This window comes from Canis lupus, chromosome 1 (assembly GCF_048164855.1).
Source record: "Canis lupus baileyi chromosome 1, mCanLup2.hap1, whole genome shotgun sequence".
Lineage (NCBI taxonomy): Eukaryota > Metazoa > Chordata > Mammalia > Carnivora > Canidae > Canis > Canis lupus.
Window position 1 is genome coordinate 111,056,746 of NC_132838.1, and position 24,138 is coordinate 111,080,883.

At 53.1% G+C, this 24,138-nt stretch overlaps 1 protein-coding gene and 1 long non-coding RNA gene across 6 annotated transcripts; one reads left to right on the forward strand and one right to left on the reverse strand.

Moving 5' to 3' along the window:
• The first annotated feature begins 2,013 nt into the window (after positions 1-2,013).
• LOC140636630 (uncharacterized) lies at positions 2,014-6,106 on the forward strand. The gene is made up of 4 exons (XR_012033869.1): positions 2,014-2,447; positions 2,919-3,099; positions 4,610-4,676; positions 5,891-6,106. It is a non-coding gene; the product is annotated as an uncharacterized lncRNA (long non-coding RNA).
• On the reverse strand, positions 3,574-20,359 carry CBLC (Cbl proto-oncogene C). 5 transcript variants are annotated; one of them, XM_072831698.1, is made up of 11 exons: positions 19,964-20,357; positions 15,779-15,988; positions 15,385-15,541; positions 14,995-15,116; positions 13,433-13,570; positions 10,348-10,435; positions 9,540-9,671; positions 7,505-7,666; positions 7,059-7,127; positions 3,963-4,078; positions 3,574-3,839 (listed from the first exon to the last, which is right to left on the reverse strand). In XM_072831698.1, exons 1-11 carry the CDS (start codon positions 20,314-20,316, stop codon positions 3,830-3,832), a joined length of 1,557 nt encoding a protein of 518 aa, XP_072687799.1. In that variant the 5' UTR covers positions 20,317-20,357; the 3' UTR covers positions 3,574-3,829. The 5 variants fall into 5 exon arrangements, with proteins under 5 accessions (XP_072687799.1, XP_072687868.1, XP_072688006.1 ...); XM_072831767.1 differs by having other exon boundaries at positions 15,779-15,925; positions 19,964-20,355; XM_072831905.1 differs by having other exon boundaries at positions 15,779-16,101; positions 19,964-20,094.
• Positions 20,360-24,138: the final 3,779 nt, after the last annotated feature.

Here is a 24,138-nt window from a genome sequence, read left to right on the forward strand (position 1 = left end):
CTTTCTTTCTCTTCCCCCTTGCTGGCCCTGTTCTTGCCACCTTGGTCTCTTTGCTTCCTGCAATGCCAGGCATGTTCCGGCCTCAGGACCCTTGCACTTGCTCTTCCCTCTGCTGGGACATTCTTCCCCACGGAGCTCCATCCCTTACTTGCTTCAAATCTCTTCTCCAACACCACCTCATCAGTTCCCCCTGACTGTCTTATCTAAAATAGCAATTCCTGCTATCCCGGCCATTCCTATTTCCCTTATCTTACTATATTGCTCCTCTAGGACACTTATCGATGCCACATATTTATTTTTTATTGTTTGTCTTGTGTAGAACATAAGTGCTAAGAGGATGGAAACTTTGTTTTGCTTTCCACCGTATCTCCAGCGCCTACAACGGTGCTTGGTTTGAGAAGTGGCGTCAACATCTGTGTAATAAATGAATTTCCCAATCCCAGCCTTCTTGTCTCATGTGTATACACTGTCACATTTTAATTAGCGAGCCTTATTTTTCATCTATGGCAGCCCTGCTATCTGCGGTTTCACTTTCCATGGTTTGTTACCTTCGGTCAACAGTCTGGAGGCAGATGATCCTCCTGCCAATGTATGTTTCAGAAGGACAAGAGTAGCCTAGGGTTACGTCACAATGCATGTGTCATTCCCCTCACTTCATCTTTCACACAGGCATTTATTGTCTCACATCATCGCAAGAAGGGTGAGTACAGTACAGTAAGAAATTTTGAGAAGGAGACCACCTTCACATAACTCTAATTACAGGATATTGTTATAACTGTTCTATTTTGTTATTAGCTATTGTTAATCTCTTACTGTACCTAACCGGTAAATTAAACTTAACCACTATGTACAGATGTCCAAGTACTAAGTCCCTAGTCAATAAATACAGTGCAGCGAGGGGTGGATACTGTCTGTGGTTTCAAGCATCCGGTGGGGGTCTTGGAAAGTTCCTCTTGAGGATAAGAGGGGGGACTATTATACCTTAAGCCCATTATTTTACAGTGTGTGATGGTTGACTTTAAAACTAGTGCACGCGGGCAGCCCGGGTGGCTCAGTGGTTTAGCACCGCCTTTGGTCCAGGGCCTGATCCTGGACACCCAGGATCGAGTCCCACATCAGGCTCCCTGCATGGAGTCTGCTTCTCCCTCTGCCTTTGTGTCTTTGCCTCTCTCTCTCTCTCTCTCTCTCTCTCTGTGTCTCTCATGAATGAGTAAATAAAATCTTAATAAAAAATATATAAAAATAGCCTTAAAAAAAAAAAAAAAAAACTAGTGCATGCTTGGGATGTTTGGGTGGTTCAGTGGTTGGGCATCTGCATTTTGCTCAGGTCATGATCCCAGAGTCCGGGATTGAGTCCCGCAGTGGGGTCCCTGCATGGAGCCTGCTTCTCCCTCTGCCTGTGTCTCTGCCTCTTTCTTTATGAGCCTCTCAGGAATAAATAAAAATCTTTAAAAAACAAACAAAACAAAACCCTGTGCATGGTTTGTGGAATACGGGATCATGACACACCAGGAGGGGAATGGTGATTCCCTAGTCATTCTAGATTCGCATCTGGACAACGTAACTACTAAAAGTCTGTGATGTCTTGGAGGGCAGCGTGAATGCGTTCTGAGTTGGACAACAACAGTTAATCGTGCAGGAAAGGTTTAGATAAGAACTTTTTTTAATTTAAGTTTTCTATTTTTAAGTCATCTCCACACCCCATGCAGGGCTCGAACTGATGACCTCGAGGTCAAGAATCACATGCTCTTCCGACTGAGCCAGGCAGGCACCCCTAAGTCCTGCTATACTTTGAATCAGGACCTCCTAATGCCAGAGAAGCAGGGCCTGGTTGGTCTACTCCCTTGCGAAGCTGGGACACATTCTATTTTCCAAAAATGGCTGCAACAGTATCTCTCATTCTTTTTTTTTTTTTTTAAGATTTTATTTATTCATTCATTCAGAGAGAGCGAAGAGAGAGGCAGAGACACAGGCAGAGGGAGAAGCAGGCTCCATGTACCAGGAGCCCGATGTGGGACTCGATCCCGGGTCTCCAGGATCACACCCCAGGCTGCAGGCGGCGCTAAACCACTGTGCCACCGGGGCTGCCCAGTATCTCTCATTCTGTATGCAATTCTGACAATCTGATCTTGACACTCCCCTGAGAAGGGGGGACCTAAGTCCTTTCCTCTTTTATATCTGTGCAGTTTTGTGACTCACGCGTAAACAAGAGAATGTGGCAGAGGCGATGCTGCAGGACTTCCAAGATTAGGCAGAAAGGGCCACCCAGTTTCTGCCTGGGTCACTGGAAGACTCTCCACGACGCCTTCAGCCACCACTCAAGCAGTCAGGCTACCTTAGGCCACCATGCTGTGGGGAAGCCCAAACTAGCAAGTGTGGTGACCACATGGAGGGGTCTGACTCCAGAGAGATGTCTGTTCAGCCCCCCAGATGCCCTGATTGCCCAGGTACCCCCTGATTGCAGCCTGAGCTAGGACCACCCACCTGAGCCCCCCCCCAGATCCTGGCCCGCAGCTACCACGATGCTGGTGTCCACCACTCAGTGTCTGTTATTTGTTCCGGTAACAGCTAGTGAGAGCAGCAGCCACGGCCAGTTGCTGGGGTGGCAGAGGCAGTGAGGTGACAAGTGTCCATTGGTCATCGGGGTGCCAGTGTATGTATCCTCATCAGACCAGTTCTGTGGCGTGATCGGGGCTGGGCTACGGTTGGAGCCCGCTGCTACTGGTTCCTTTCCCTTTCACAGCTTACTTTCCTGTCCTGGTTCTCTAATCACTTCCGGGATTCTGTGAGAGACCCCAAGTTCTCTCAATGAATTCCCTTTCTGCCCCCAGAGGTGACTTCTGCTGCTTGGGACAAATCTCTGGTGTGTGCATCTATGCTCCCTTTATACCAGGATACCTTTTCCTCTTCTTTTCCAGCTCAGCTTGGATGCCTCCTCCTAGAGGCCCTCCCTGACCTCCCAGGGTGGCTCAGCTGCCCACTCTGGGCTTCCGTGGTCGTCCTCTGTTTCTCCCATTCCCCCCAGCCCCGCCCACTCTGGGGTGTCACTATCTGTCACCCATTGACTGTGAGCCACCAGGAGGCAGTGACTGATTGCTGGTAAGTGTACCCAGCCTCATGCAGCCCAGGGCTGGGAACAGGACAGGGCTCAGGGGGTGCAGACTAGATCCCTACAAGATTAGTGGTGAAGTGGGGAGACACTTCTTCAGTTTAATTTGGACTGGAATTCACTCCCAGAGTGGAATGGAGGAAAGAGAGGGATAGGAACATTGGGGCAACACCAGGTGCATAAGTCTTAAAGAAATTTAAGGTCCTTTTGATTAGGGACTTAGTACTTAGATATCTGGATCTAGTTCCAGAAATTCCTTTGCATTAATGGGGAAAGAGTTGGCTGCCTGATTCCCTGAGAACTTGGGACTCTGAACTCCTGGGTCTGAGGGGAGGGGCCGGGGATGGGGCCCTGGACTCCTGGATCCTCCCACTTGCCCCTCCAGACCCCTGGGGTTAATCTTGTGGGTGACCCCCATTCCCAATGTCAAGCTGCCCTCTGGTGGCCTGCATTTTCTCCACATATAAGAGGACAGCCAGGCTTGGCAATTTATTATTCACAAACTCCTTCCAGCCCCTGGGGTTCCCTTTAGCAGCACATTTAGTACCCTGAGAGGCAGAAAGAGAGGTTAGATAGAATCACAGCCAGGTTGGGCGACAGGGCAGGGCCAGGCCAGGGGAAGGAACCTGCCTGGGGCTCAGATGGAGTAGATTAACCAGCCCCCATGGCTGGGCGGTGATCATGGGCCCCACAAGGACAGCCAGAGGGGTGATTTTGCCTTTAGGAGTTTCTGCAATGGAGAGAGTTTGAAGAAGGGTTGTCTATCTCATAGGATCAGTGTTTCCCTTATGCACCCCCATCCCATCTTCCCGCATACCTGGGAGTCCTGGACCCCAGCTGCCTCTCCACTTACCCTGTGGCTCCCTCCCTGGCCTGAGGGCTAGAGGTGATTTGCCACGGAGCTAAGGCCACAGTCTTAATTCTTGGCAAGGGAATAGGGCCCTGCAGTCTGGGGAGGGCTGGAGGTACCTGGAGGGGAAGAGATTAAGAGATGTCACAGCTGAACTACAGCTATCTTTCATTTCACAGTCCCAAACAGCAGTAACACATTGGTGGCTGGGGGGCGGGGGGGAGGTGGGAGAGACAATATGACAGTCTTGTCCCTGGTCCATGCTTTTTTTTCCTTAGCACCTCTGGCTTGAGTAGAAAGTTTTGTTTGTCCACCCATCCCTCCATCTGTCCAACCATCCATCCATCCACCATCACCCATTCACCCACCTATCTACTCATCTACCCCTCCATCCACCCATCCCTCCATCTATCCAATCATCCATCCACCCATCCATCCACCATCATCCATTCACCCACCGATCCATCCATCCATCCTTCCATCCATCCATCCGTCCGTCCGTCCGTCCATCCATCCATCCATCCATCCATCCGTCCATCCATCCATCCATCTCACAAACATTCCCTGAGCATCTACAGTGTGTCAGGCACTATTCTAGGTTCTGAAGAGACAGCTATGAATAAAACACACAAATCTCTGTCCTCATGCAGCTGATGATCTACTAAGCAAGAGACTTACCACGAATAAACAGTGCATGGACAAGGAAATATCCAGAGAGTGAGTAATCAGTGCACAATACCATGAGTAATCAGTGCATGAGCAAGAAAATATCCCGAGAGTGTTAGATGTTCTTCAGGGAACTGAAACGGGCATTGGGAGAGTAGGGGTCAACTCATAAATGGCTGGAGAAGACCTCTTGGAAGGGGGTGGACTTGAACAGAAGGGCCGAATGGAAGAAGGGTGTAGGCAGAGGTCCTATGATGGGTAGTGGGCTGGGTGGCTTGTTAGAACACAGCAGGGGTCCACTGTTGCTGAAGAGGAGTTGGGGGGATGGTAAGAGGTCAGAGAGGTTGGGAGGGGTCAGATTCCTCCAGGCCTTGTGGGCTGCAGAGAGTATGTTGGCTTTTTCTCGGAGCCCTGGGGAGCTAATAGGGTCTTCTAAGAGGCTAGGACGGGGTGTGACCCAGGTCATACACACTCAGTCTTGCCCACTTCATCAGAACCCGTGGGGCCCAGCCCAGGTTTATTGCTATTCTCCACATGGAGAGAGTGAGGAGGTGAGAGGTCCCCAGTGGCCAGCGAGGTGCCAGGGTCCCACTGAATGAGTCTTGCTGCCTAGAGGTGGATTTCTCAGATGGAGAACAGCAGGGTAGGAGCAGCAGATGCAAACCACAACCGCACTGACACAGCCCCCTTTGCCCCGTGCCCACAGCAGCCCAACCCCTCGCCCCCATGCGGCAGCGACTGGCATGATGCCCATTTCACAGACAAGGGAACAGAGGCCCAAGGGAGTGGAGGATGGAGTCTGGAGTCTACAGCCAGGGGCCTGGGGGCCAGTCCTGACTCTTTCACCTTGAGCTAGTGACCTCACATCTCACTCTGCATGATAGGGATCCCAACAGGACCTACTTCACTGGGTTGTCATGACAATTAAATCAATACATTAAAAGCAGTGCCAGGCATATGGCAAGTTATACACACGTTAACTGTTCTCATATGGTGGTCGCTTTGCTGGGAAGCGGCGCCCCCAGGCCGCCTCTCTTGCAGCATGTTTTGAAGGATGAAGGGGTAGGAGTTGACTGGGATTTGAACTGGGCTGGGTCTGGGGAGAAGAGGAAAGGGCATGCCAGGCGGAGGGCCCAGCCGAGGCAAAGGTGTGCCCATGTGGCCGGAGGTGCCCCATCGGCCTGCCGTTCTGGCTGTGTCCCCCTCATTGTCCTCAGGGAGCAGGCTGAGTGCCTCCTAATGTTTCCATTTGCTTTTGGCTGCAGGTCTGGATCTGTTTTTAGCTTCCCTGGCTGGTGTCACCGCCACCCCCCTTCCTGCTGGCTCACTTGTTTGCTGCGGTCGAATAATGTTCCCGGACTTCCTGAGCTGTTTGTTTGAAGACAGCCCTGTATTGATTGAATCTAGTGTGTGCTCAGCCTGAGATGCTAAGAGAGACTGGCCCCTCCCCAGCAGGCCAGGGGCTTGGAAAATCCTGAGGTAGGAAGTGAGGGGTGTGGGGGGAAAGAAGGCTGGGGCTTGGGGCACCTGGGTGGCTCAGTGGTTGAGTGTCTGCCTTTGGCTCAGGGCATGATCCCAGGGTCATGGGATCGAGTCCCGCATTGGGCTCCCTACAAGGAGCCTGCTTCTCCCTCTGCCTGTGTCTCTGCCTCTCTCTCTGTGTCTCTCATGAACAAATAAACAAAATCTTAAAAAAGAAGAAGGAGAAGGAGAAGAAGAAAGCTGGGGCTTGCTTAGAAAATAAGCAGAGGATTTTAGGGGTTTCTAAGACCACCCCCTCCTAACCACTAGATTCTCTTGTATCACATTTTGAGGTTTTGGCAAGTGCAGTCACCTTTCTGAGCCCTTTTCCTCTGAAAAATGAAGAGGGGAACAGCTTTGACTTTGTAGGGCTGCTGGGAAGACCCAGTTCACTGTATCCATTCAAAGGCTGTCCACTGAATACCTGCGATATGTCAGGCACTGCTCTAGACTCTGGAGACATAGCAGAGAAGACAAAGTCCCAATCTCTGGGAGGGCTACAACCTGCTGACTGGGATAGAAACAGACTGTACCCTCTGCTAGGTGGTGAAAAGAACTATGGAAGTCAGCAGAGAAGAGGCTTGGAGGGAGGGGGGTTCCTTTTATCAATAAGATAGGCTGGTCAGGGAAGTCTCCCTGAGAAGGAGATGAGAAAGCAAGCCTGGAGAAAGGAGATCCAGGCAGAGGGAATAGCTCGTGCAAAGGCCCTGGGGTTAGACATGCCTGGGATGCTGGAAGGAGAGGCAGAAAGCCAGCAAGGGGGATGAGTAAGGAGGAGAATGAGAGAGTATAGAGGATCGCCTAGCGCCTTGTCATTGGGTACAGAGGGTAAGTGCTGGGCCTGGAGTCCCTGAGGGAGCCCGGGGCTGAACGAGACCTGAGCTGCCCACCTCACACCAGTATCTGACTCACCACTTTCAGCCAGTCTTTAGCTGCGGACACATTCAGCTGAGGGGGTTGTGGGGGGGCTGAGGAAGCCACCTAGGAGAGACACAGGGTGGGGAGGGGATTGTAAGCTGTCATATTCCCCCTACGTGTCCTTCTGCCTAGAGTCCCAGCACTCTTCTAGGCTTTGGAGATGGAATGGAGAATAAGGCAAAGTCCTAACCCTGGGGAGAGTTACAGCTAGAGGAAGTCAGAGCCTCAGACCCTTGGGGAAACAAAGGTCTAGGTCCCTAGGAACCCTAGGTCACCAGCTCCCTCAGACCCAGGGGTCCAAACCCCAGTCCCCTCCTCCCTCAGACCCAGGGGTCTAGACCCCAGTCCCCTCCTCCCTCAGACCCAGGGGTCTAGACCCCAGTCCCCTTCTCCCTCAGACCCAGGAGTTTCAGTTTCAGCTCCTGCCTGGCCCTGCTTACCTGCCCCAGCTCCTCCTCTCCATCTGCTTGGTCTCTGTTCTCTCTCTGGTCCTCAGCAGCGGCCCTGGCTTCCGCTGGCCTCACTTGGATTTGATGGACACTCACAGCCTCATGGCCCTTGATCTCTGTGCGGCAGAAGGGGCAGGTCTGGCTGTCGGAGTTCTGGTGGGGGGAAGGATAGGGTCAGGGTCTCCCTGGTCTCCTCCATGTCCCTTGGGACCACAGGGCCTTCCTCCCTAACAGAGCGACATGCTGAGGCCAGATGGAGGAAACAGAGAGAGGGAGAGGAGTTGGGAAGGGGGGGAATGAGGGGATGCAGGATGGGAAGGGGGACACGGGAGCAGAGCGTGAGGTCAGGAGGGGCACCCAAGCAGGGAGCCCAGCGGGCGGAGCCAGGGTGTTGTGTGGGGGGAGGGGCAGGGCTCAGCTGTCCTGGGATGCTGTCACCTCGGAATGCCTGATGCACTTGCTTGGGCCTGTACTAATCGTGGTGAGCCCCACAGACATCTGTCTCACAATCACCACTGGGGCCACTGTTGGGGCTCAGCTGGTCCCTGCGGTGCTTATGATCATAGGACACACCTTAGCAGCAACTGCCAGTGAGCTCTCAAAAACAAGACTGAGGGGCGCCTGCGTGGCTCAGTGGTTGGCCATGTGCCTTTGGCTCAAGATATGGTCCCGGGGCCCTGGGATTGAGTCCCTCATCGGGCTCCCCGCAAGGAGCCTGCTTCTCTCTCTGCCTGTGTCTCTGTCTCTCTCTCTGTGTCTCTCATGAATAAATAAATAAAATCTTTAAAAAAAAAAAAACCAAGATTGATTACTCACAGGTCCCGGGGGATACGTTGCATGCTGGCTCCTCACAGTGAGTCCCAGGTGGACAGAGAGAGAAGATGCATGCACCCAGGGCTCTGCCTTTATTGGGCGCTGAGTGTGGTATCTACGGATTTGCAGGTTTACTCTTCATTGGCGAATTTAAGGCATTAGGGCATGGGAAGGGAAAAGTGGGGTCACTTAAGGGGTCTGCTATCTGACTAGTTACCCCGGGTTTTCTAAAGGGGAACTTCATGAGAGGGGTGGCCTGGTTCCTTATTCTGTCGTTTTGCTAGGAGCTGTGTCCTACAGCTGGCAATATGTGTATTCAAGATGAATGAATGCCTTTGGAATGCATGCCTCAGCCATCAAAAACATGTAACGGGCACCTGAGTGGCTGAGCGTCTGCCTTTGGCTCAGGTCATGATCCTGGAGTCCCAGGATCGAGTCCGCCATTGGGCACCTGGTGGGGAGCCTGCTTCTCCCTCTGCCTGTGTCTCTGCCTCTCTCATGAATAAATAAATATTATCTTAAAAAAAATAGTGTGTCGGGATCCCTGGGTGGCGCAGCGGTTTGGTGCCTGACTTTGGCCCGGGGCGCGATCCTGGAGACCCGGGATCGAATCCCACATCGGGCTCTCGGTGCATGGAGCCTGCTTCTCCCTCTGCCTGTGTCTCTGCCTCTCTCTCTCTCTGTGACTATCATGAATAAATAAATAAAATTAAAAAAAAAAATAGTGTGTCAAACACCTCCAATTACCATCAAAAAGCTTAATATCAGGCACCTACGGTACACAGGGGCAACAGCCCCAGTTTCCCAGGGACCTTTGCAGAGGGCTTTGTGGGCTTCACCATAGCCCTTGAGAAGTTACTACCATCAGCTCCCCCTTCTCCAGGGCAGGAAGTCAAGGCTCAGAGAGGGGAAGCCACCGGCCCCAGATCACCCAGCCAGGGAACAAGGAGCCCTTTCTGCTAATAATAACGCAGCTGGAGAAGGAGGAGCGGAGATGAGAGATGCAGAGCAAGATAGAGACAGAGGCACATAGAGAGGTGGGCTCCCGCTCATCACTCCTGAGTGACCCCAAGCAAATCCCTGCTCTCCCTGGGCCTCACTTTCTCCATCTGATCCATGAGGCCTGTGGGAAATCCTTCCAGGACTTTTAACATAAAGGGGGCTGGGGTTGGGGTGGGGAGACTAGGCAGGAAGGCAGGGCGGTCAGACCCACCTGCCAGGCGGCCAGGCAGCGGCTACAGAGCAGGTGCCCACAAGGCTTGATTTTCACGTCCTTGTTGCCCTCAGCGCAGATCTTGCAGAGCTCGAACGTGGAGTTCATGGCCCAGTATAGCTGTAGCTGTTCCTAGCAGGGGAGAAGATGGGGAGGATGGGAAGGGAGGTGTTAGCCATGGGGATACAAGTCAGGCCACGGGAAGAAAGTCCCAAACCTCTGTGCTAGCCCTGAACCCTCCTAAGTTGAGGGCCGTGTGTCCAGCGGCCTCTTCCATGTACTTTATTATGAAACTCAGTCTCTGGGGTGGTCTATACTCAGCGTTGCCAGATTTAGCAACTAAAAATATGAAAAATGCCCTGTTAAATTTGATTTTTAGGTAAATAATGCATAATGTTTTAGGTCTGAGTATATCCCAAATACTGTGTGGGATATACTTATACCAAAAGATTTCATTTGCTGTTCCTCTCTCACCCGTGGGGTGGCTGTGAAGACTAGGAACTGGTCCAGGGGCTATCACTGGGGGAAGTTCAAGTACATCAGCCATTCTGATCATCTCAGCAGTATTGTTTCCTGGTTTAATCCCCACAAAAACCGCTGGGGAAGAGGTACGAGGAACCGTGTTTTCCAGAGAAGGAACAGAGGCAGAGAGAGGCCAAGTGATTTACCCCGTCACATGGTCACCACACAGCCACAAAAACCCAAGGCCTGAGTCTGCGGGAGAGACTTCCGGAGTAGAGGCACAGTGGGGGTGGGGTGGGGCAGGAAGCAGGGATGGAGGGGTGGGAGGCACAGGCCTGGGCCTCACCTCTGACACGTGGATGTACTGATGGGGTTCCATCTGGTAGAGTTCAGTCAGGTCTGGATTGTGGCTCCTCCCATTTGGGTAGAGGTAGCTGGGGAAGAGAGGCAGACCGAGGGCCGTCTAGCAATCCGCACCCCAGAGGAGCAAGGACTCCCCCTGACTCTGCCATGGGCCCAGGGCCTCTGTGAGCATTTCTCCCAGACCCATCATTGGCCTGGGGATCTTCTCTCTTCTTTCTCACCACACTGGGACTTTTCAGGGCAGGGCCGTGTCCCCTCAGACCCCCCAAAAAGGCCACATTAGACCTGAGTGTCTCAAGCTCTAGAAACACAAATCAGCTCAACAAGAACCAGGAAACTGGAATGCTTGGGTGGCTCAGTGGTTGAGTGTCTGCCTTTGGCTCAGGTTGTGATCCTGGGGTCCTGGGATTAAGTCCCGCGTTAGGCTCCCCGCAAAGAGCCTGCTTCTCTGTCTGCCTATGTCTCTGCCTCTCTCTGTGTGTCTCTCATGAATAAATAAATAAAATCTTTAAAACAAAAAAAGAACCAGGAAACTGACCGAGTCCCAGGCTTCACCCTCCCAGAGCACCCCCATTCTTGAGGGTTCAGGCCCAAGTATAAGAACATCTCAGAAAAAAAAAAAAAAAAAAGAACATCTCAGGTCACACATTGCTAGACTGACCCAATCCTGGTATTAGACTAGCAGAATTAGAAGGACCCTTCTAGATCATCTGCACTCCTCATTTTACATATAGTTACTGAGGTTCAGAGTAGGAAAGGCCGCTGCTGGAAGCCACACAGGGGTCTAGAGGGATGCAGGACCTGGGCTGTGGGTGCGCTCTGACCACCAGGCTCCAGAGCAGCCGAGAAGAAGTCTCCTAAATCTCTGGGTCACTGGTGCCCCCTGAGACCAACAGTGGGGCCACAGCTCCACTGAGGCTGGTGGCTCTGTCTGGCCAGCCCAGTAGAGCAGGGCAAGTGCCCGTGCCTGGTTCCCAGAGCAGCTCTCCCACATACACTGTGTACCCTGGGCTGGGCAGCTCTACCTCCCTGCACTCAGTTTTCCTTTCTGTAAAATGAACATAATCATGCCAGGGGCAAAGACTGGTGGCACCCATAAAACATGTGCAGTATCCTTTCCCCAGACCTAAACGCCCCCAGAGGGAACTGCTCTGATCAATTTTATTATTTATTTATTTTTAAAAAATATTTTATTTATTTATTCATGAGACACACAGAGAGAGGCAGAGACGTAGGCAGAGGGAGAAGCAGGCTCCTTGCAAAGAACCCAATGCGGGACTCGATCCTGGGACCCTGGGATCACAACCTGAGTCGAAGGTCGACACTCAACCGCTGAGCCACCCAGGCATCCCTGCTGTGATCAACTTTAGACCTAGAAAGCCACCTCACTGTGGGGTTGAAGAGACTCACTGAGTCTCTTCTCCCCTTTCAGGGCCTTTATCTTCCTGTCTTTATAATGGTGGTGGGGTATGTGTGCGAGGCAGGTGCAGGGGGTGGGGGTTCAACCAGATTGATGGTGTGTTCACACTTATTTTATCTCTAGAATCCTTTTCTCCAATGAAGTCTGACTGGGAACTCAAGACATTACGGTGGGTGAGGGTCCATGTACTGAGCCTGGCTTCAAAACCTAGCCGATGAGCTCAGCAGCTGCGTGACCCCGGCAAGTAGCTCCGTGTCTCTGGACCTCAGTCTTTCTCGGTTGTCGGATAGGGATATAATAAATAGTATAACCAAGAGAGCTTCTTTATTCTTGGATTCTGGATCTGCAAATGTTTCTACCTGCTAAAATGTCTGTCACCCCCAAATCAATAGTCATGGCACTTGGGTGATCATTCGTTGACTATACAGAGTGGCAAAAAATTTGAGTCACCTGATGCATTTCTGAGCGAGGTTGGAGAAGGCGACACTCTGCCTTCTGGTTTCAGCTCCTTGCTCTGTAAACAAATATCCTTATCAGTGGATTTAGTGCCACTGTTTTTTTGTACTTTAGCGCTTCTTGTTGGTGATTTCGCCATCTTAAATGACCCCCAGATAGTGCTGGGGTGCTGTCCAGCATTCCTAAGTGTAAGGCTGGGATGCATCTTATGGAGAAAGCACAGGTGTTAGAGGAGCTTCCTTCAGAAGTGAGTTATAGTGCTGTTGGCCGGGAGGTCACTGTGAGAGAATCGACTACATATTAAATACGGTGTCGTTCGGCAGAAAAACACATAAAGGTAACTACTGGTTACCAATAAGGCAGCAATTGGTTGACAAAAATGTGACCAGATGGGACGCCTGGCTGGTGCAGTCGGTAAGGCATGTGATTCTCAATCTCGGGGGAGTGAGTTCAAATTGCATATTGGGTGTGGAGCCCACTTAAAATTTAAAAAGGGGCACCTGGGTGGCTCAGTGGCTGAGCGTCTGCCTTTGTCTCAGGTCATTATCCCGGGGTCCTGGGATCGAGTCCCGCATCACGCTCCCTGCAGGGAGCCTGCTTCTCCCTCTGCCTATATCCCTGCCTCTCTCATGAACAAATAAATAAAATCTTTTAAAAAGTCCACAACAGTCTAGATTCTAGAACAGGCTATGGTTATCTAGAAGGAAAAGCTTTTCAGCAGAATTCCCAGGAATGGAACCAGTGGAACCACTCCCCACACGCGTCCCCCAGCCACTTGCTAGCCCACATGGCAGCTTTCTGTGAACTAAAAAAGGCGCCCTTGGGGGGTGGCTCAGTGGGTTAGGCTTCCGACTCTTGATTTTGGCTGAGGTCCTGATGTCAGAGTTGTGAGATCAAGGCTGGTGTCGGGCTCCAAGCTCAGCACGGAGCCTCCAGGAGCTTCTCTTTCTACCTGCCTCCCTGCCCCGCCCCTCTCTACAATAAACAAATAAAATCTTTTAAAAAAGAAGAGAAGGCACCCCTTGCTCAAGACCCTCGTCTGCCACCTACTGGAACACTATGGTACTGCAAATGTGCAGCGTTTGCCGAGCAACCCGCGAGCCCCCAGAGTGATCTTGGGCAGTGCTCAACGCACACCACCTTTCCAAGTGCGTTCTGCTGACACCCTCCCCCTGCCAGGATGGTGACTCACAAGCCTTCCTTTTGTCCGTCCAGGAGTGCTTGGAACAGGGGTTTGTTGAGAGGGATGGTCTGCAGGATGCTGCCGTCTGAGCTCACGTATCCGATGGCCCAGTGACCCAGGCGAGTGCAGCTGGGACGGAAGATGTAGCTGGAGGAAGAGGTTGGTAGGATGGGGTGAGGGAGTGTCAGCCCTGGCTCATCTGGGACTTCACAGCTCCCCATTCTGTTCAGGACCCAGGTGTCTAAGTTCCCTTAACCTTCCCACTTTTTAAGGCAATGAGCATTAAGATTTCTGTCTGCCACTGTAGGGGATATCCACGTTTTACCTGCTCAGCTCTCTCCCTTCACTGGGAGACTTTAGACAAGGCTAGTTCTACCTTGGCCAATCAGTGCATTGTAGGATCCCTGACCATAGTGATGGAAATCAGCTCTGAGATTTTTGCCAGAAGTATCAGGAACAAGGTACCCCATTTCTACAGAGGTTGCTAAGCTGGGAGGGTGTATGGCTGGAATTCTAGAAGTCATTTGCCACCATAAGGAAAGACCATGTCTGAGAATGAAGCAAAAACAGAGGAAAGTAGACACAGGGAAGAATAGGAACCCATTCCTTACAATAGCTTGTCAGCACCTAGATCCAGCTGCACCCGAAACCCCATACCTGGTCTTTTCAATTACGAGAATTAATCCATCCCTTTTTCTTTCCCTTTAAGCCAGTTTGAAGTGTACCCGGGAGAGTGCTAACACAGTTGCTGTCCTGAGGTTCTCATACCTTGGCCCTGCAAAGATTCATGAATGTGAACTATTCCCTTAACCTTTAGTGTTCCAGGTAGCTCAGCCTCTCAATCCTTAGCCCTCTGGGAGGACCCAACAGCTCAAAATTCCTGGCTTGAAATAATTTAAGGACTCAGGTATCGGGGATCCCTGGGTGGCTCAGCGGTTTGGCGTGCCTGCCTTTGGCCCAGGGTGCGATCCTGGAGTCCTGGGATCGAATTCCACATCGGGCTCCCTGCATGGAGCCTGCTTCTCCCTCTGCCTGTGTCTCTGCCTCTCTCTCTCTCTCTCTCTCTCTATGTCTATCATAAATAAATAAATAAATAAATCTTTAAAAAAAAAAAAGGACTCAGGTGTCTGGTCCCTAGTCTCCTACCCCAGCAGGTGTAGGAGGGTCATCTTAAAAGATTTTAATAGATAATACAGTATGAATTCCGATGTATCAGAAATGGATCTTATGCTGGGCCAAGGTCTTCAGGCCACGTATTATTCCTTTAGCTGCTGGACTGTGAGAAGGTGCATTGCAAGAGGGTGTCAGCGGAATTGCACTTCGGATGGTGGTGCATGTTGAGCACTGCTCAACATCATCAGGCTCCTCGGAGGTCCTAGAAGATGAGGCAGGATGGCAGGAGGCACTCAGCATCCTACCTCTTAGGTCTTGGCAGTCTGGGGGGTCACAGGTACCTCGGCCCTTCCATTCTTACTCTCCAAAGGCTGGCTGTGCTCCCACCACAGCCCAGCCCAGGCTCCAGACCCTGGAGCCCCCAGCAGCCTCCTCCTCCTGAGGCCGGGCCCTTTTACCTGCCTGGCTTGTCTCTGCAGGCCTGCAGACGCACTTGGACCTCATCGTATGTGAGGAAGGCCATGTAGCCCGGGTGGTTGACCGCCAGGAGCTGCCAGTTCTTGAGAAGCGTTGGCCATGGCTGGAGTGGGGCAACACTGGGGTCAGGGAGGGGCTGAGGAAGCAGCCCGAACCTCCTGCCTCCCTGGGTCTCAGAACATAGCCACTCAGCTTACATCCTTGGTGAGCCTAGGAACCTTACACAGAAGACCCCAGAACCTTCCCTTCCCCAGGAGCCATGAGTCTGGGATCCCAGCCTCTCTTCCCTCAGACCCAGGAGGCCATGTTCCCAACCTCTCCTTCCCCTCAGGACCCAAGATTCTGAGCTTCCAGCCTTGGCCTTCACTCACCTGAAAGAGCCTGGTGAAGATGTCAAACTCGAAGATGGACACGTGGCCACTGCAGGTGAGGTTAATGGTGGAGCGCAAGGCCAGGGCCGTGGCGCCTGATTCCACTGGGTGGCAGGTGCACAAGAGCAACTCAAACTCAGCCCAGGGCAGCATACACCTGGATGGAGGGGGGGTGGAGTATGCAGCTAAGGCCCCTGGGAACCTAGGATGGGAAGACCTCTAGGAAGGAGGCAGCTGAGGCCTGGACCCCTGGATCTGAGGGAGGAGGGGCTGGGGGCCTGGACTCCTGGGTCTGAGGGAGGAGGGGCTGGGGGCCTGGACTCCTGGGTCCCCAGGGCAGGGATAGGACGAGGGTCCAGGAGCTAAGCGGCCCTGGGGACAGGTGCTCACTCACCGGGCTCCGCAGTGCCTCCTCCAGAAGTTGTGGGCTGAGGCCTTGGTGAGCTTGTACGTGTGTCCACAGTACTCTCCCTTGGGGAAAAGCGCGCCCAGTTCCGCGTGCATGTAACTGAAGATGAGGGCCAGCTTGGCCAGCTGTCGCCTGTGGGGATGGGCTCTGAGGGCCTGGGCTGGACCTTGGGGCTCCCCCTGACACCTGCGCCCGCTGTGGGGAATATCCACGGCACCAGGCCCCCAGACGTCGTAACGTATCAGTGCAGGGCCAAAGTCCATTGACACCCTGCCACCTCTCCCCTCCGTGAACCTCGATTTCCTTGCCTGTGAAGGAAAGGGAGGTGCTGCCCAATATCCGAGTCATCCTCCAGCAAACAGATCCCAGCCTCCTCCTGCAGCCCACCGGGGCCGAAGGAGGAGCCCTGCGTTGTCAGAGATGGGCGCACCAGAGCTGAGGGCACTGGGAGTGGTCTGTGAGCAGGGGCTGGGCTGCTCGGAGCCTTCTTGGTTTCAGCCCCCCCGGTGGGGGGACCTCTGTGGACCTCTGTGCTTTCTCCTGCCAGCTGCCTCCCTAGGGTATGGGTCAGGATGTGGGGGGCAGCAAAGGGTAGCTCTGACTCTTAGCTGTGTCATTTTGGGGAGGTTCCTTTACCCCCCTTAAGACTGTTTCTTCAACTGTGAAATGGGCACAAGTGCAGGACATGCACAGCCCCTGTCTCCCAGGGGGATCAATACGGACTTTTCCATGTCTTTTTTTTTTTAAGGTTTTATTTATTTATTTATTTATTTATTTATTTATTTATTTATTTGAGAGAGAGAGAGAGAGAAGGAACAGGAGGAGCAGCAGAAGGAGAGGGAGGAGGGGACCCCCGGTTGAGCAGGGAGCCCGACCTGGGGCTCCATCCCAGGACTCCCGGATCACGACCTGAGCTGAAGGCAAACACTCAACCGCTGAGCCACGCAGGTGCTCCTTGTCCAGCGTTAGGAGCACAGAAAATGCCCAGGGTACGTGGCATACAGTCGGCACTCAGTGCATGTTAATTATTATCGTTTGTATTATCTTATATTAAGAGCCTCCTTGAGCCAGGTCTATAGGGTTCCTGGCACCTTATAGGGCTATCCCTGAGGTGCCTAAACATCTCCCCTTCCCAGAGTCGAGTACATAGCCACTACCAGCATGTGGCTGGTCCAAACGGACATGTGCTCAAAATGTGAAATACACAGCAGATTTCTGAAACTTAGTGGAAAAATTTTAAAAAGAATGTGAACTATCTTATTAATTATTGCTTTATACTGATTATAAGTTGAGATGATAATATTTTACATATTGTGAGTAAAATAAAGGGAAGGTTATTAAAACTCATTGCACTTGTTAAAATAAAATCTTTCTTGGGTGCCTCCCTGGCTCAGTCAGTGAAGCCGGTGACTCTTGATCCCGGGGGTGTGAGTTCAAGCCCCATGTTGGGTGTAGAGATTACTTAAAAATAAAATCTTAAAAAAAAACTTTCTGTAAAATGTCTACTAGAAAATAAAACTACACATGTGGGTTGCATTAGATTTTAAGTGGAGATTGCTGTTCTAGGATCTTCTTCAGAGAGTTGCTATGACACTAGTAACTCTAGAACACTCACTCAGGTACTCACTAAGCCTCTATGCTTCCTAGTTTTTGGAACAGTGATTCTCAGTGGAGTTACACCACTTTCTAAGGGGCTTCTAGAAATTAACTTGACATCGTGATTATGGTAGAGAGGCTAGATTGTGGGGGACAATCCCCCCACTAGCAAAATTTACCCACATTCCACTCCACTTTCCAATGTCCCATCAGACATCAGTGAAAGTGGAAAATCTATTTTAAATTATCTAAACCTAAAGCCCAATTTTGTTTTACAAAAGCATTTTAAAAAATATTTTATTTATGTATTTGAGAGAGAGTGAGAGAGCACAAGTAGGGGGAAGAGGGAGAAACAGACTCCCCGCTGAGCAGGGAGCCCTACACGGGACTCGATCCCAGGACCCCAGGATCACGACCTGAGCTGAAGGCAGACAATCAACTGAACCATCCATGCACACCTACAAAAGCATTTTTCTGTACACCTTAAATTTCTGCTGAATTTTACAGAAATTCAACTCTCCTATATATGGCAGGAAGACTGGTTCAGTGATAAAGGATCCTGCCTAGCGGTGCAAGTGTCTGACTAGCAAGTTTGCCTTTCCGAATAATTTTAATTGTGTCTTGGCATTTTCGTTTGGAACACAGATAATGTTATTATGAAGGGCAGTCTTTTTGTCATCCCTTATAATACATTTGGGATACTATGGTGATTTAAAAAAAATTATGGGTAGGTAGTTAGTTTAACCTATGCATTTCATTTCAGGATGAATTTAAGGAGACACTACAAAGTATTTGCCTGAGAGGGTTGAGAGCCACCCGTCCAGACTTTGTTTTGTTCCAGGCTCTAGACCCCAATCCTCATCTGCTCTGGTCACTCAGCAGCCCCTTCCCCAGAGTTCAGAAGAGGGGGCCCTAGAGATAAGCCCCAGGACCTGAGCTAGCTGTTCCTCAGGTGGCGCCAGGGGACGGGGGTGCTGTGCATCATCCCCCAAGTCAGGCGAGACGATGGGGATGTCAGTCCATCCCTCCTCATGTAACAAGCTCGCTGGGGTGCCCACATTCCCAGATTGTGTGTCTAGGCCTCTGGGAGAGGGGGGCAATTTGAAGCAGGGTGCTGGGTGGCTAAGAAAGAGGTGAAATGGGGAGTTGAGGACATCTAGTCCAAAGAAAAAACTGGATTGCTCAGTTTTCCAGCTTCTCTCAGGGAGAAGGGGTTGGGACTTGGACTCCTGGGTCTGAGGGAGCAGGGGACTAGGGCTCAGGACCCCTGGATCTGAGGGAGGAGGGGCTGGGGGGCCCCCTAAACTACTGGGTCTGAAGGAGGAGGAGGGTATGGGGGACCTGGACTCTTGGGTCTGAGGGAAGAGGGGCTGGGGGCCTGGACTCCTGGGTCTGAGGGAGGAGGGTCTGGGGGCCTGGATTCCTGGGTCTGAGGGAGGAGGGTCTGGGGGCCTGGACTCCTGGGTCTGAGGGAAGAGTGGCTGGGGGCCTGGACCCCCGGGTCTGAGGGAGGAGGGGCTGGGGGGCTGGAACCCTGGGTCTGAGGGAGGAGGGGGCTGGGGGGCTGGACCCCCCGGGTCTGAGGGAGGAGGGGGCTGGGGGCCTGGACCCTGAGTCTGAGAGAGGAGGGGGTGCTGGAGGCCTAGACCCATGGGTCTGAGGGAGGAGGGCGGTTGGGGGCCTGGACCCCTGGGTCTGAGGGAGGAGGGGCTGGGGGCCCGGACCCCCCAGTCTGAGGGAGGAGGGGGCTGGGGGCCTGGATCCCTGGGTCTGAGGGAGGAGGGGCTGGGGGCCTGGACCCCTGGGTCTGAGGGAGGAGGGGGCTGGGGTCCCGGATTCCTGGGTCTGAGGGAGGAGGGGGGCTGGGGGTCTGGACCCCTGGGTCTGAGGGAGGAGGGGACTGGGGTCCCGGATTCCTGGGTCTGAGGGAGGAGGGGCTGGGGGCCTGGACCCCTGGGTCTGAGGGAGGAGGGGGCTGGGGTCCCGGATTCCTGGGTCTGAGGGAGGAGGGGGGCTGGGGGCCTGGATCCCCCGGTCTGAGGGAGGAGGGGCTGGGGGCCTGGACCCCCGGTCTGAGGGAGGAGGGGCTGGGGCCTGGACCCCCCGGTCTGAGGGAGGAGGGGCTGGGGCCCGGACCCCCGGGTCTGAGGGAGGAGGGGCTGGGGCCTGGACACCCCGGTCTGAGGGAGGAGGGGCTGGGGCCCGGACTCCCGGGTCTGAGGGAGGAGGGGCTGGGGCCTGGACACCCCGGTCTGAGGGAGGAGGGGCTGGGGCCCGGACTCCCGGGTCTGAGGGAGGAGGGGCTGGGGCCCGGACTCCCGGGTCTGAGGGAGGAGGGGCTGGGGGCCCGGACCCCCGGGTCTGAGGGAGGAGGGGCTGGGGCCCGGACCCCCGGTCTGAGGGAGGAGGGGCTGGGGGCCCGGACCCCCGGTCTGAGGGAGGAGGGGCTGGGGGCCGGGACCCCCGGGTCTGAGGGAGGAGGGGCTGGGGCCTGGACACCCCGGTCTGAGGGCGGAGGGGCTGGGGCCCGGACTCCAGATCCCCTCTCTGTCCCGGGCGAGGGCGGCTGCTCACCTGAGTCTGGAGCCCTCCCGGAAGAGCTCGTCGTCCGCGCCCCTGTCGCCCCGGGATGGCAGCAGTGCCGCCACCTGCCTGCTCTTGGCCTCCAGGTTGTGAACGTAGACGATGAGAAAGTCCCTCGCACCCCCGGGGTCCTCGGGGCCGCCCCCCCCGGCCGCCTGCCGGGCGTGGGCCACGTCGCGCAGCAGCTGCGCGGTGCGGGGCAGCAGGTCTCGCAGCGAGGGGGGCCCGGAGGCCAGCCGGGGGTCCCCGCATTGCTCCTCCAGGCGCTGCAGCAGCCTCACCGCGCGGCGGAGCTCGCGGGCCTCTTCCCACCGCCGCCTCCGGGGTGCAGCCGCCGCGGCCATGGGGCCCTCGGGTGCCGGGGGAGGGAGGCGGGCGGCGGGCAAAGGTGCGGCCGGCGCGGCCCGGGGTGGGGGCGGGGCCCCGAGCGGAAGGCAGGGGGGGGCGGACCCTGGGGAAGCAGGCAGGGGACTGCAGGTACGGGGTCTGCAGCGGGCGGAGGCGCGGGGCGGGGGAGGGTCTGGTACCCGGCTTCCTAGAGATGGGGTGCGCAAGTCTGATCCCCTAAAGAGGGCCGGATGGGTGGAGATAGGGGAAGACTCTCAATGGGCGGGGATTGTAGGTAGGATACCTGGGCCGCATCTGAGACCTTCTGGAAACTGGGTCTCAAGGTAGCACCGGAGGAGGGTACCTGAGGCTTTTGGGGTCGGGGGTGGGGCTGGGAGTTTCTGTTTTTTAAAGTTTAAAAAAAATTTTTTTTTTTTTTTTATTTAAGAGAGACACAGAGAGCGAGGCAGAGACACAGGCAGAGGAAGAAGCAGGCTCCCTGCGGGGAGCCCCACATGGGACTCGATCCCGGAACCCCGGGATCGTGCCCTGAGCCGAAGGCAGACGCTCCGCCGCTGAGCCACCCAGGGACCCAGGAGGCTGGGGGCTTTATCCACCCTGCGGGGAGGTGGGGCTGGGACAGGGCATTCCTGGGGCTTTCGGATGCAGGTTTGGATCTTTAGCTGTAGCATGGGATTAAAGGTCAAAGAGCTGCAATTTCTAGAAGTCAGCGTCGGTGGAGATAGTGCGATCTCTTTGCCCCGGACAAGGAAAGCATAGCGCGACCAGACCAGACCCCCCTAGGTCCCCTAGTAGCAGGGCTGGGTGTCTGGGGGAGCAGGAATTTGGCAACATAATTCGTGAGTCCCCACGTGATGGGCGGGCGGGGTTGTGGGAAATCGGGCTAGAGCTGAGACACCCAGATTTCCAGAGGAGGTGGGCCCCTGGGTCCCCCAGGAGATGAGGCGGGAAGATGAGGTTCAAGAACGCAGAGGTCGAGACGCCTCTGGTAGGCTCCGCGCTGCAGGAGCGTGGTTTTCGCCCCAACCTGCGCACCTGCCCAGCTCTGGCTGTGCGCTGGGCGGCCACCCGGGGGCGCCGTGGACCGCGCCCTTCTTGCACCCCAGGCCCCCCCCCCCCTTTGAGGTGCGGGAAGGGGAAAGGGGTTTAGGATGAGAGTTGACCCGCTCATTCCAACACCCTTTCCTACTCAGGCCCTCATCCTCTCTTAGAACCCACGAATTCTTCACTTAGGGGATCTTCGACGTTGCATCTCAGACCGGGTCTTTGCATTCGGATGGCACGGTCTGTCTTCCAGCTCCTGGCATTTCTGCCCTGTCTCAGCCTGTTTCCTTTTCCAGAAACAGGATGAAAACCCAGTGGCCTGGCAAAAAGTCAAAATTTTTGACTATGGTAAGCGTTGATGGGGAGCTGTTGGAAGTGTGAATGAACAAATGAGTTGGAGAAGCCATTTGGCGGCATCCATCAGACCTTGGACAGGGCATGAGGGTTGTTGGCTGCATCGTCCTGGGCTGTGGCTCCTAAGCATGTTTGCTCATGTGGGGACATTACATACATACCCGAAACGGTTTCACAGGGTAATCCTTACCCAGACTATGTGCATGTGTTACAATAGCTTCTGTTCTATTTAATTCCATTTCATTAAAGGGAAAGTCGTGTTCGCCACCCACTAAATTGATTTCACAACCCACTAATGGATCTTGTTGGGCAGTTTGAAAATTACTGCCCTAAGAAACTCTAAGAGACAAGTTCAGAGATGTTAATTGCATTCTAGTCGGAAATGGAGAAAACTGGAAACAAGGTAAGGCCATCTACCAGCAGGAGGAGGGATGCATAAATTGCGGTATACTCTCACAGAGGCCTCCCACACTGCAGTTCAAGTGAATGAACTGGATACACATTCCAATAGTGTGAGTCCTAAAAACATAACGATGAGTGTACTGGGTTGAATAGTGAGCCCTGCCCCCAAATTCAAGTGCGCTAGAACCCTATTTAGAAATAGAATGTGACCTTATTTAGAAGTAGGGTTTTTGCCGTTGTCACCAAGATGAGGTCATACTGTTAGGGTGGGGTGTGAACCCAACATGATCGGAAATTTGGGCACAGACATAGGTATATACACGGAAGAAACCCACATGATGGGAGACACATGGAAGAAAGTCAGAGGCAGAGATTGGAGCCAAGGGATGTCAAGGATCACTGGCAAACCCCAGAAGCTAGGAAGAGGCAAAGAAGGATTCTCCTCTTGAGCCTTCAGGGAGAGCACAGCTCTGCCAGCACCATGATTTTGGGGTTCCTACTTTCCAGAAGTGGAAGGAAATAAATTTGTTGCTTTAAGCCACTCAGTTTGTGGTCTAAAGTGACAGCAGCCCTAGGAAACTAACATAAAAATAAAAAATAAAAAGCAAGTGCAGGGGTGCCTGGGTGGCTCAGTTGGTCACATTCAGCTCAGGTCTTGATCCTGGGGTCCTGGGATGGAGCCCCATGTCAGGCTCTCTGCTCAGTGGGGAGCCTGCTTCTCCCTCTCCCTCTGCCCCTCTGCCAGCTTGTGCTCTCTCTCTCTCATGAATAAATAAAATCTTTATTTTTTTAAAAGATTTATTTTTATTTATTTATGATAGACACAGAGAGAGAGAGAGAGAGAGAGAGAGAAGCAGAGACACAGGCAGAGGGAGAAGCAGGCTCCATGCCAGGAGCCTGATGCGGGACTCGATCCCGGGACTCCAGGATGGCGCCCAGGGCCAAAGGCAGGCGCGAAACCGCTGAGCCACCCAGGGATCCCCTAAATAAAATCTTAAAAAAAAAAGAAAAAGCAAAAGCAGAAGGATTACAAGATAATGACATTTATATCAGGTTTGAAAACCTGCAAAACCAATGCTGTAGATTATTTGGGGATGCATCTGTATGTGATAATAGTATGAAAACACGGGAGGTCGCGCTGAACATGACATGCAGGATGTGGGCAAGGATGGACTCTGAGAAGAGGACGTGCCGAGACATCAATGATGTCATTTATAGTTTAATTTGAAAGATCTGGATCAAATATGGCAAAGTAGCTAGAGTTCATCTAGCCCCAAAGAGGATCCAAAACCAGTGAATGATAAGAAAAGATCTGCAGCATCGTTTTCAGTCGGATGAAAATCAAAACCACAATGAGATACCACTTCACACCTGCTAGGGTGGCTGTAATGGAAAAGACAGATAATAAGTACTGGAACGGCTGTGGAGGAATTGGAACCTCCATACCCTGCTGGTAGGAATGTAAAACGGTGCAGCTGCTTTCGAAAACAATTTGGCAGCTCCTCAAAGCAGAGGAAATAAAGAGATTTTATCTATGGCAAAATAGAGTTACTGTATAACCCAGCAATTCCACTCCTGTGCATATACATATATATTCTGGACAACTGAAAACGTGCATCTACTCAAGTGTTTGTGGAGACCACCTAAACGTCCATCAGCTAGCTGATAAATGGGTAAATTAAAAGCAGTTACCTGGACAATGGAAGGTTTTTTTGACCAGTAAAAGGAATGAATGCTACAATGTAGATAAACCTCAAAAACATTATGCTAGAGGTGCCTGGGTGGCTCATTTTGTTCAGTGTTGGACTTTTGATCTCAGCTCAGATCTTTTTTTTTTTTTTTTAAGATTTTATTTATTTATTCATGAGAGACACTGGGAGAGAGGCAGAGACATAGGCAGAGGGAGAAGCAGGCTCCCTGCGGGGAGCCCGATGCGGGACTTGATCCTAGGATCCCGAGATCATGACCTCAGCTGAAGTTAGATGCTCAACCACTGAGCCACCCAGGTGCCCCATGAT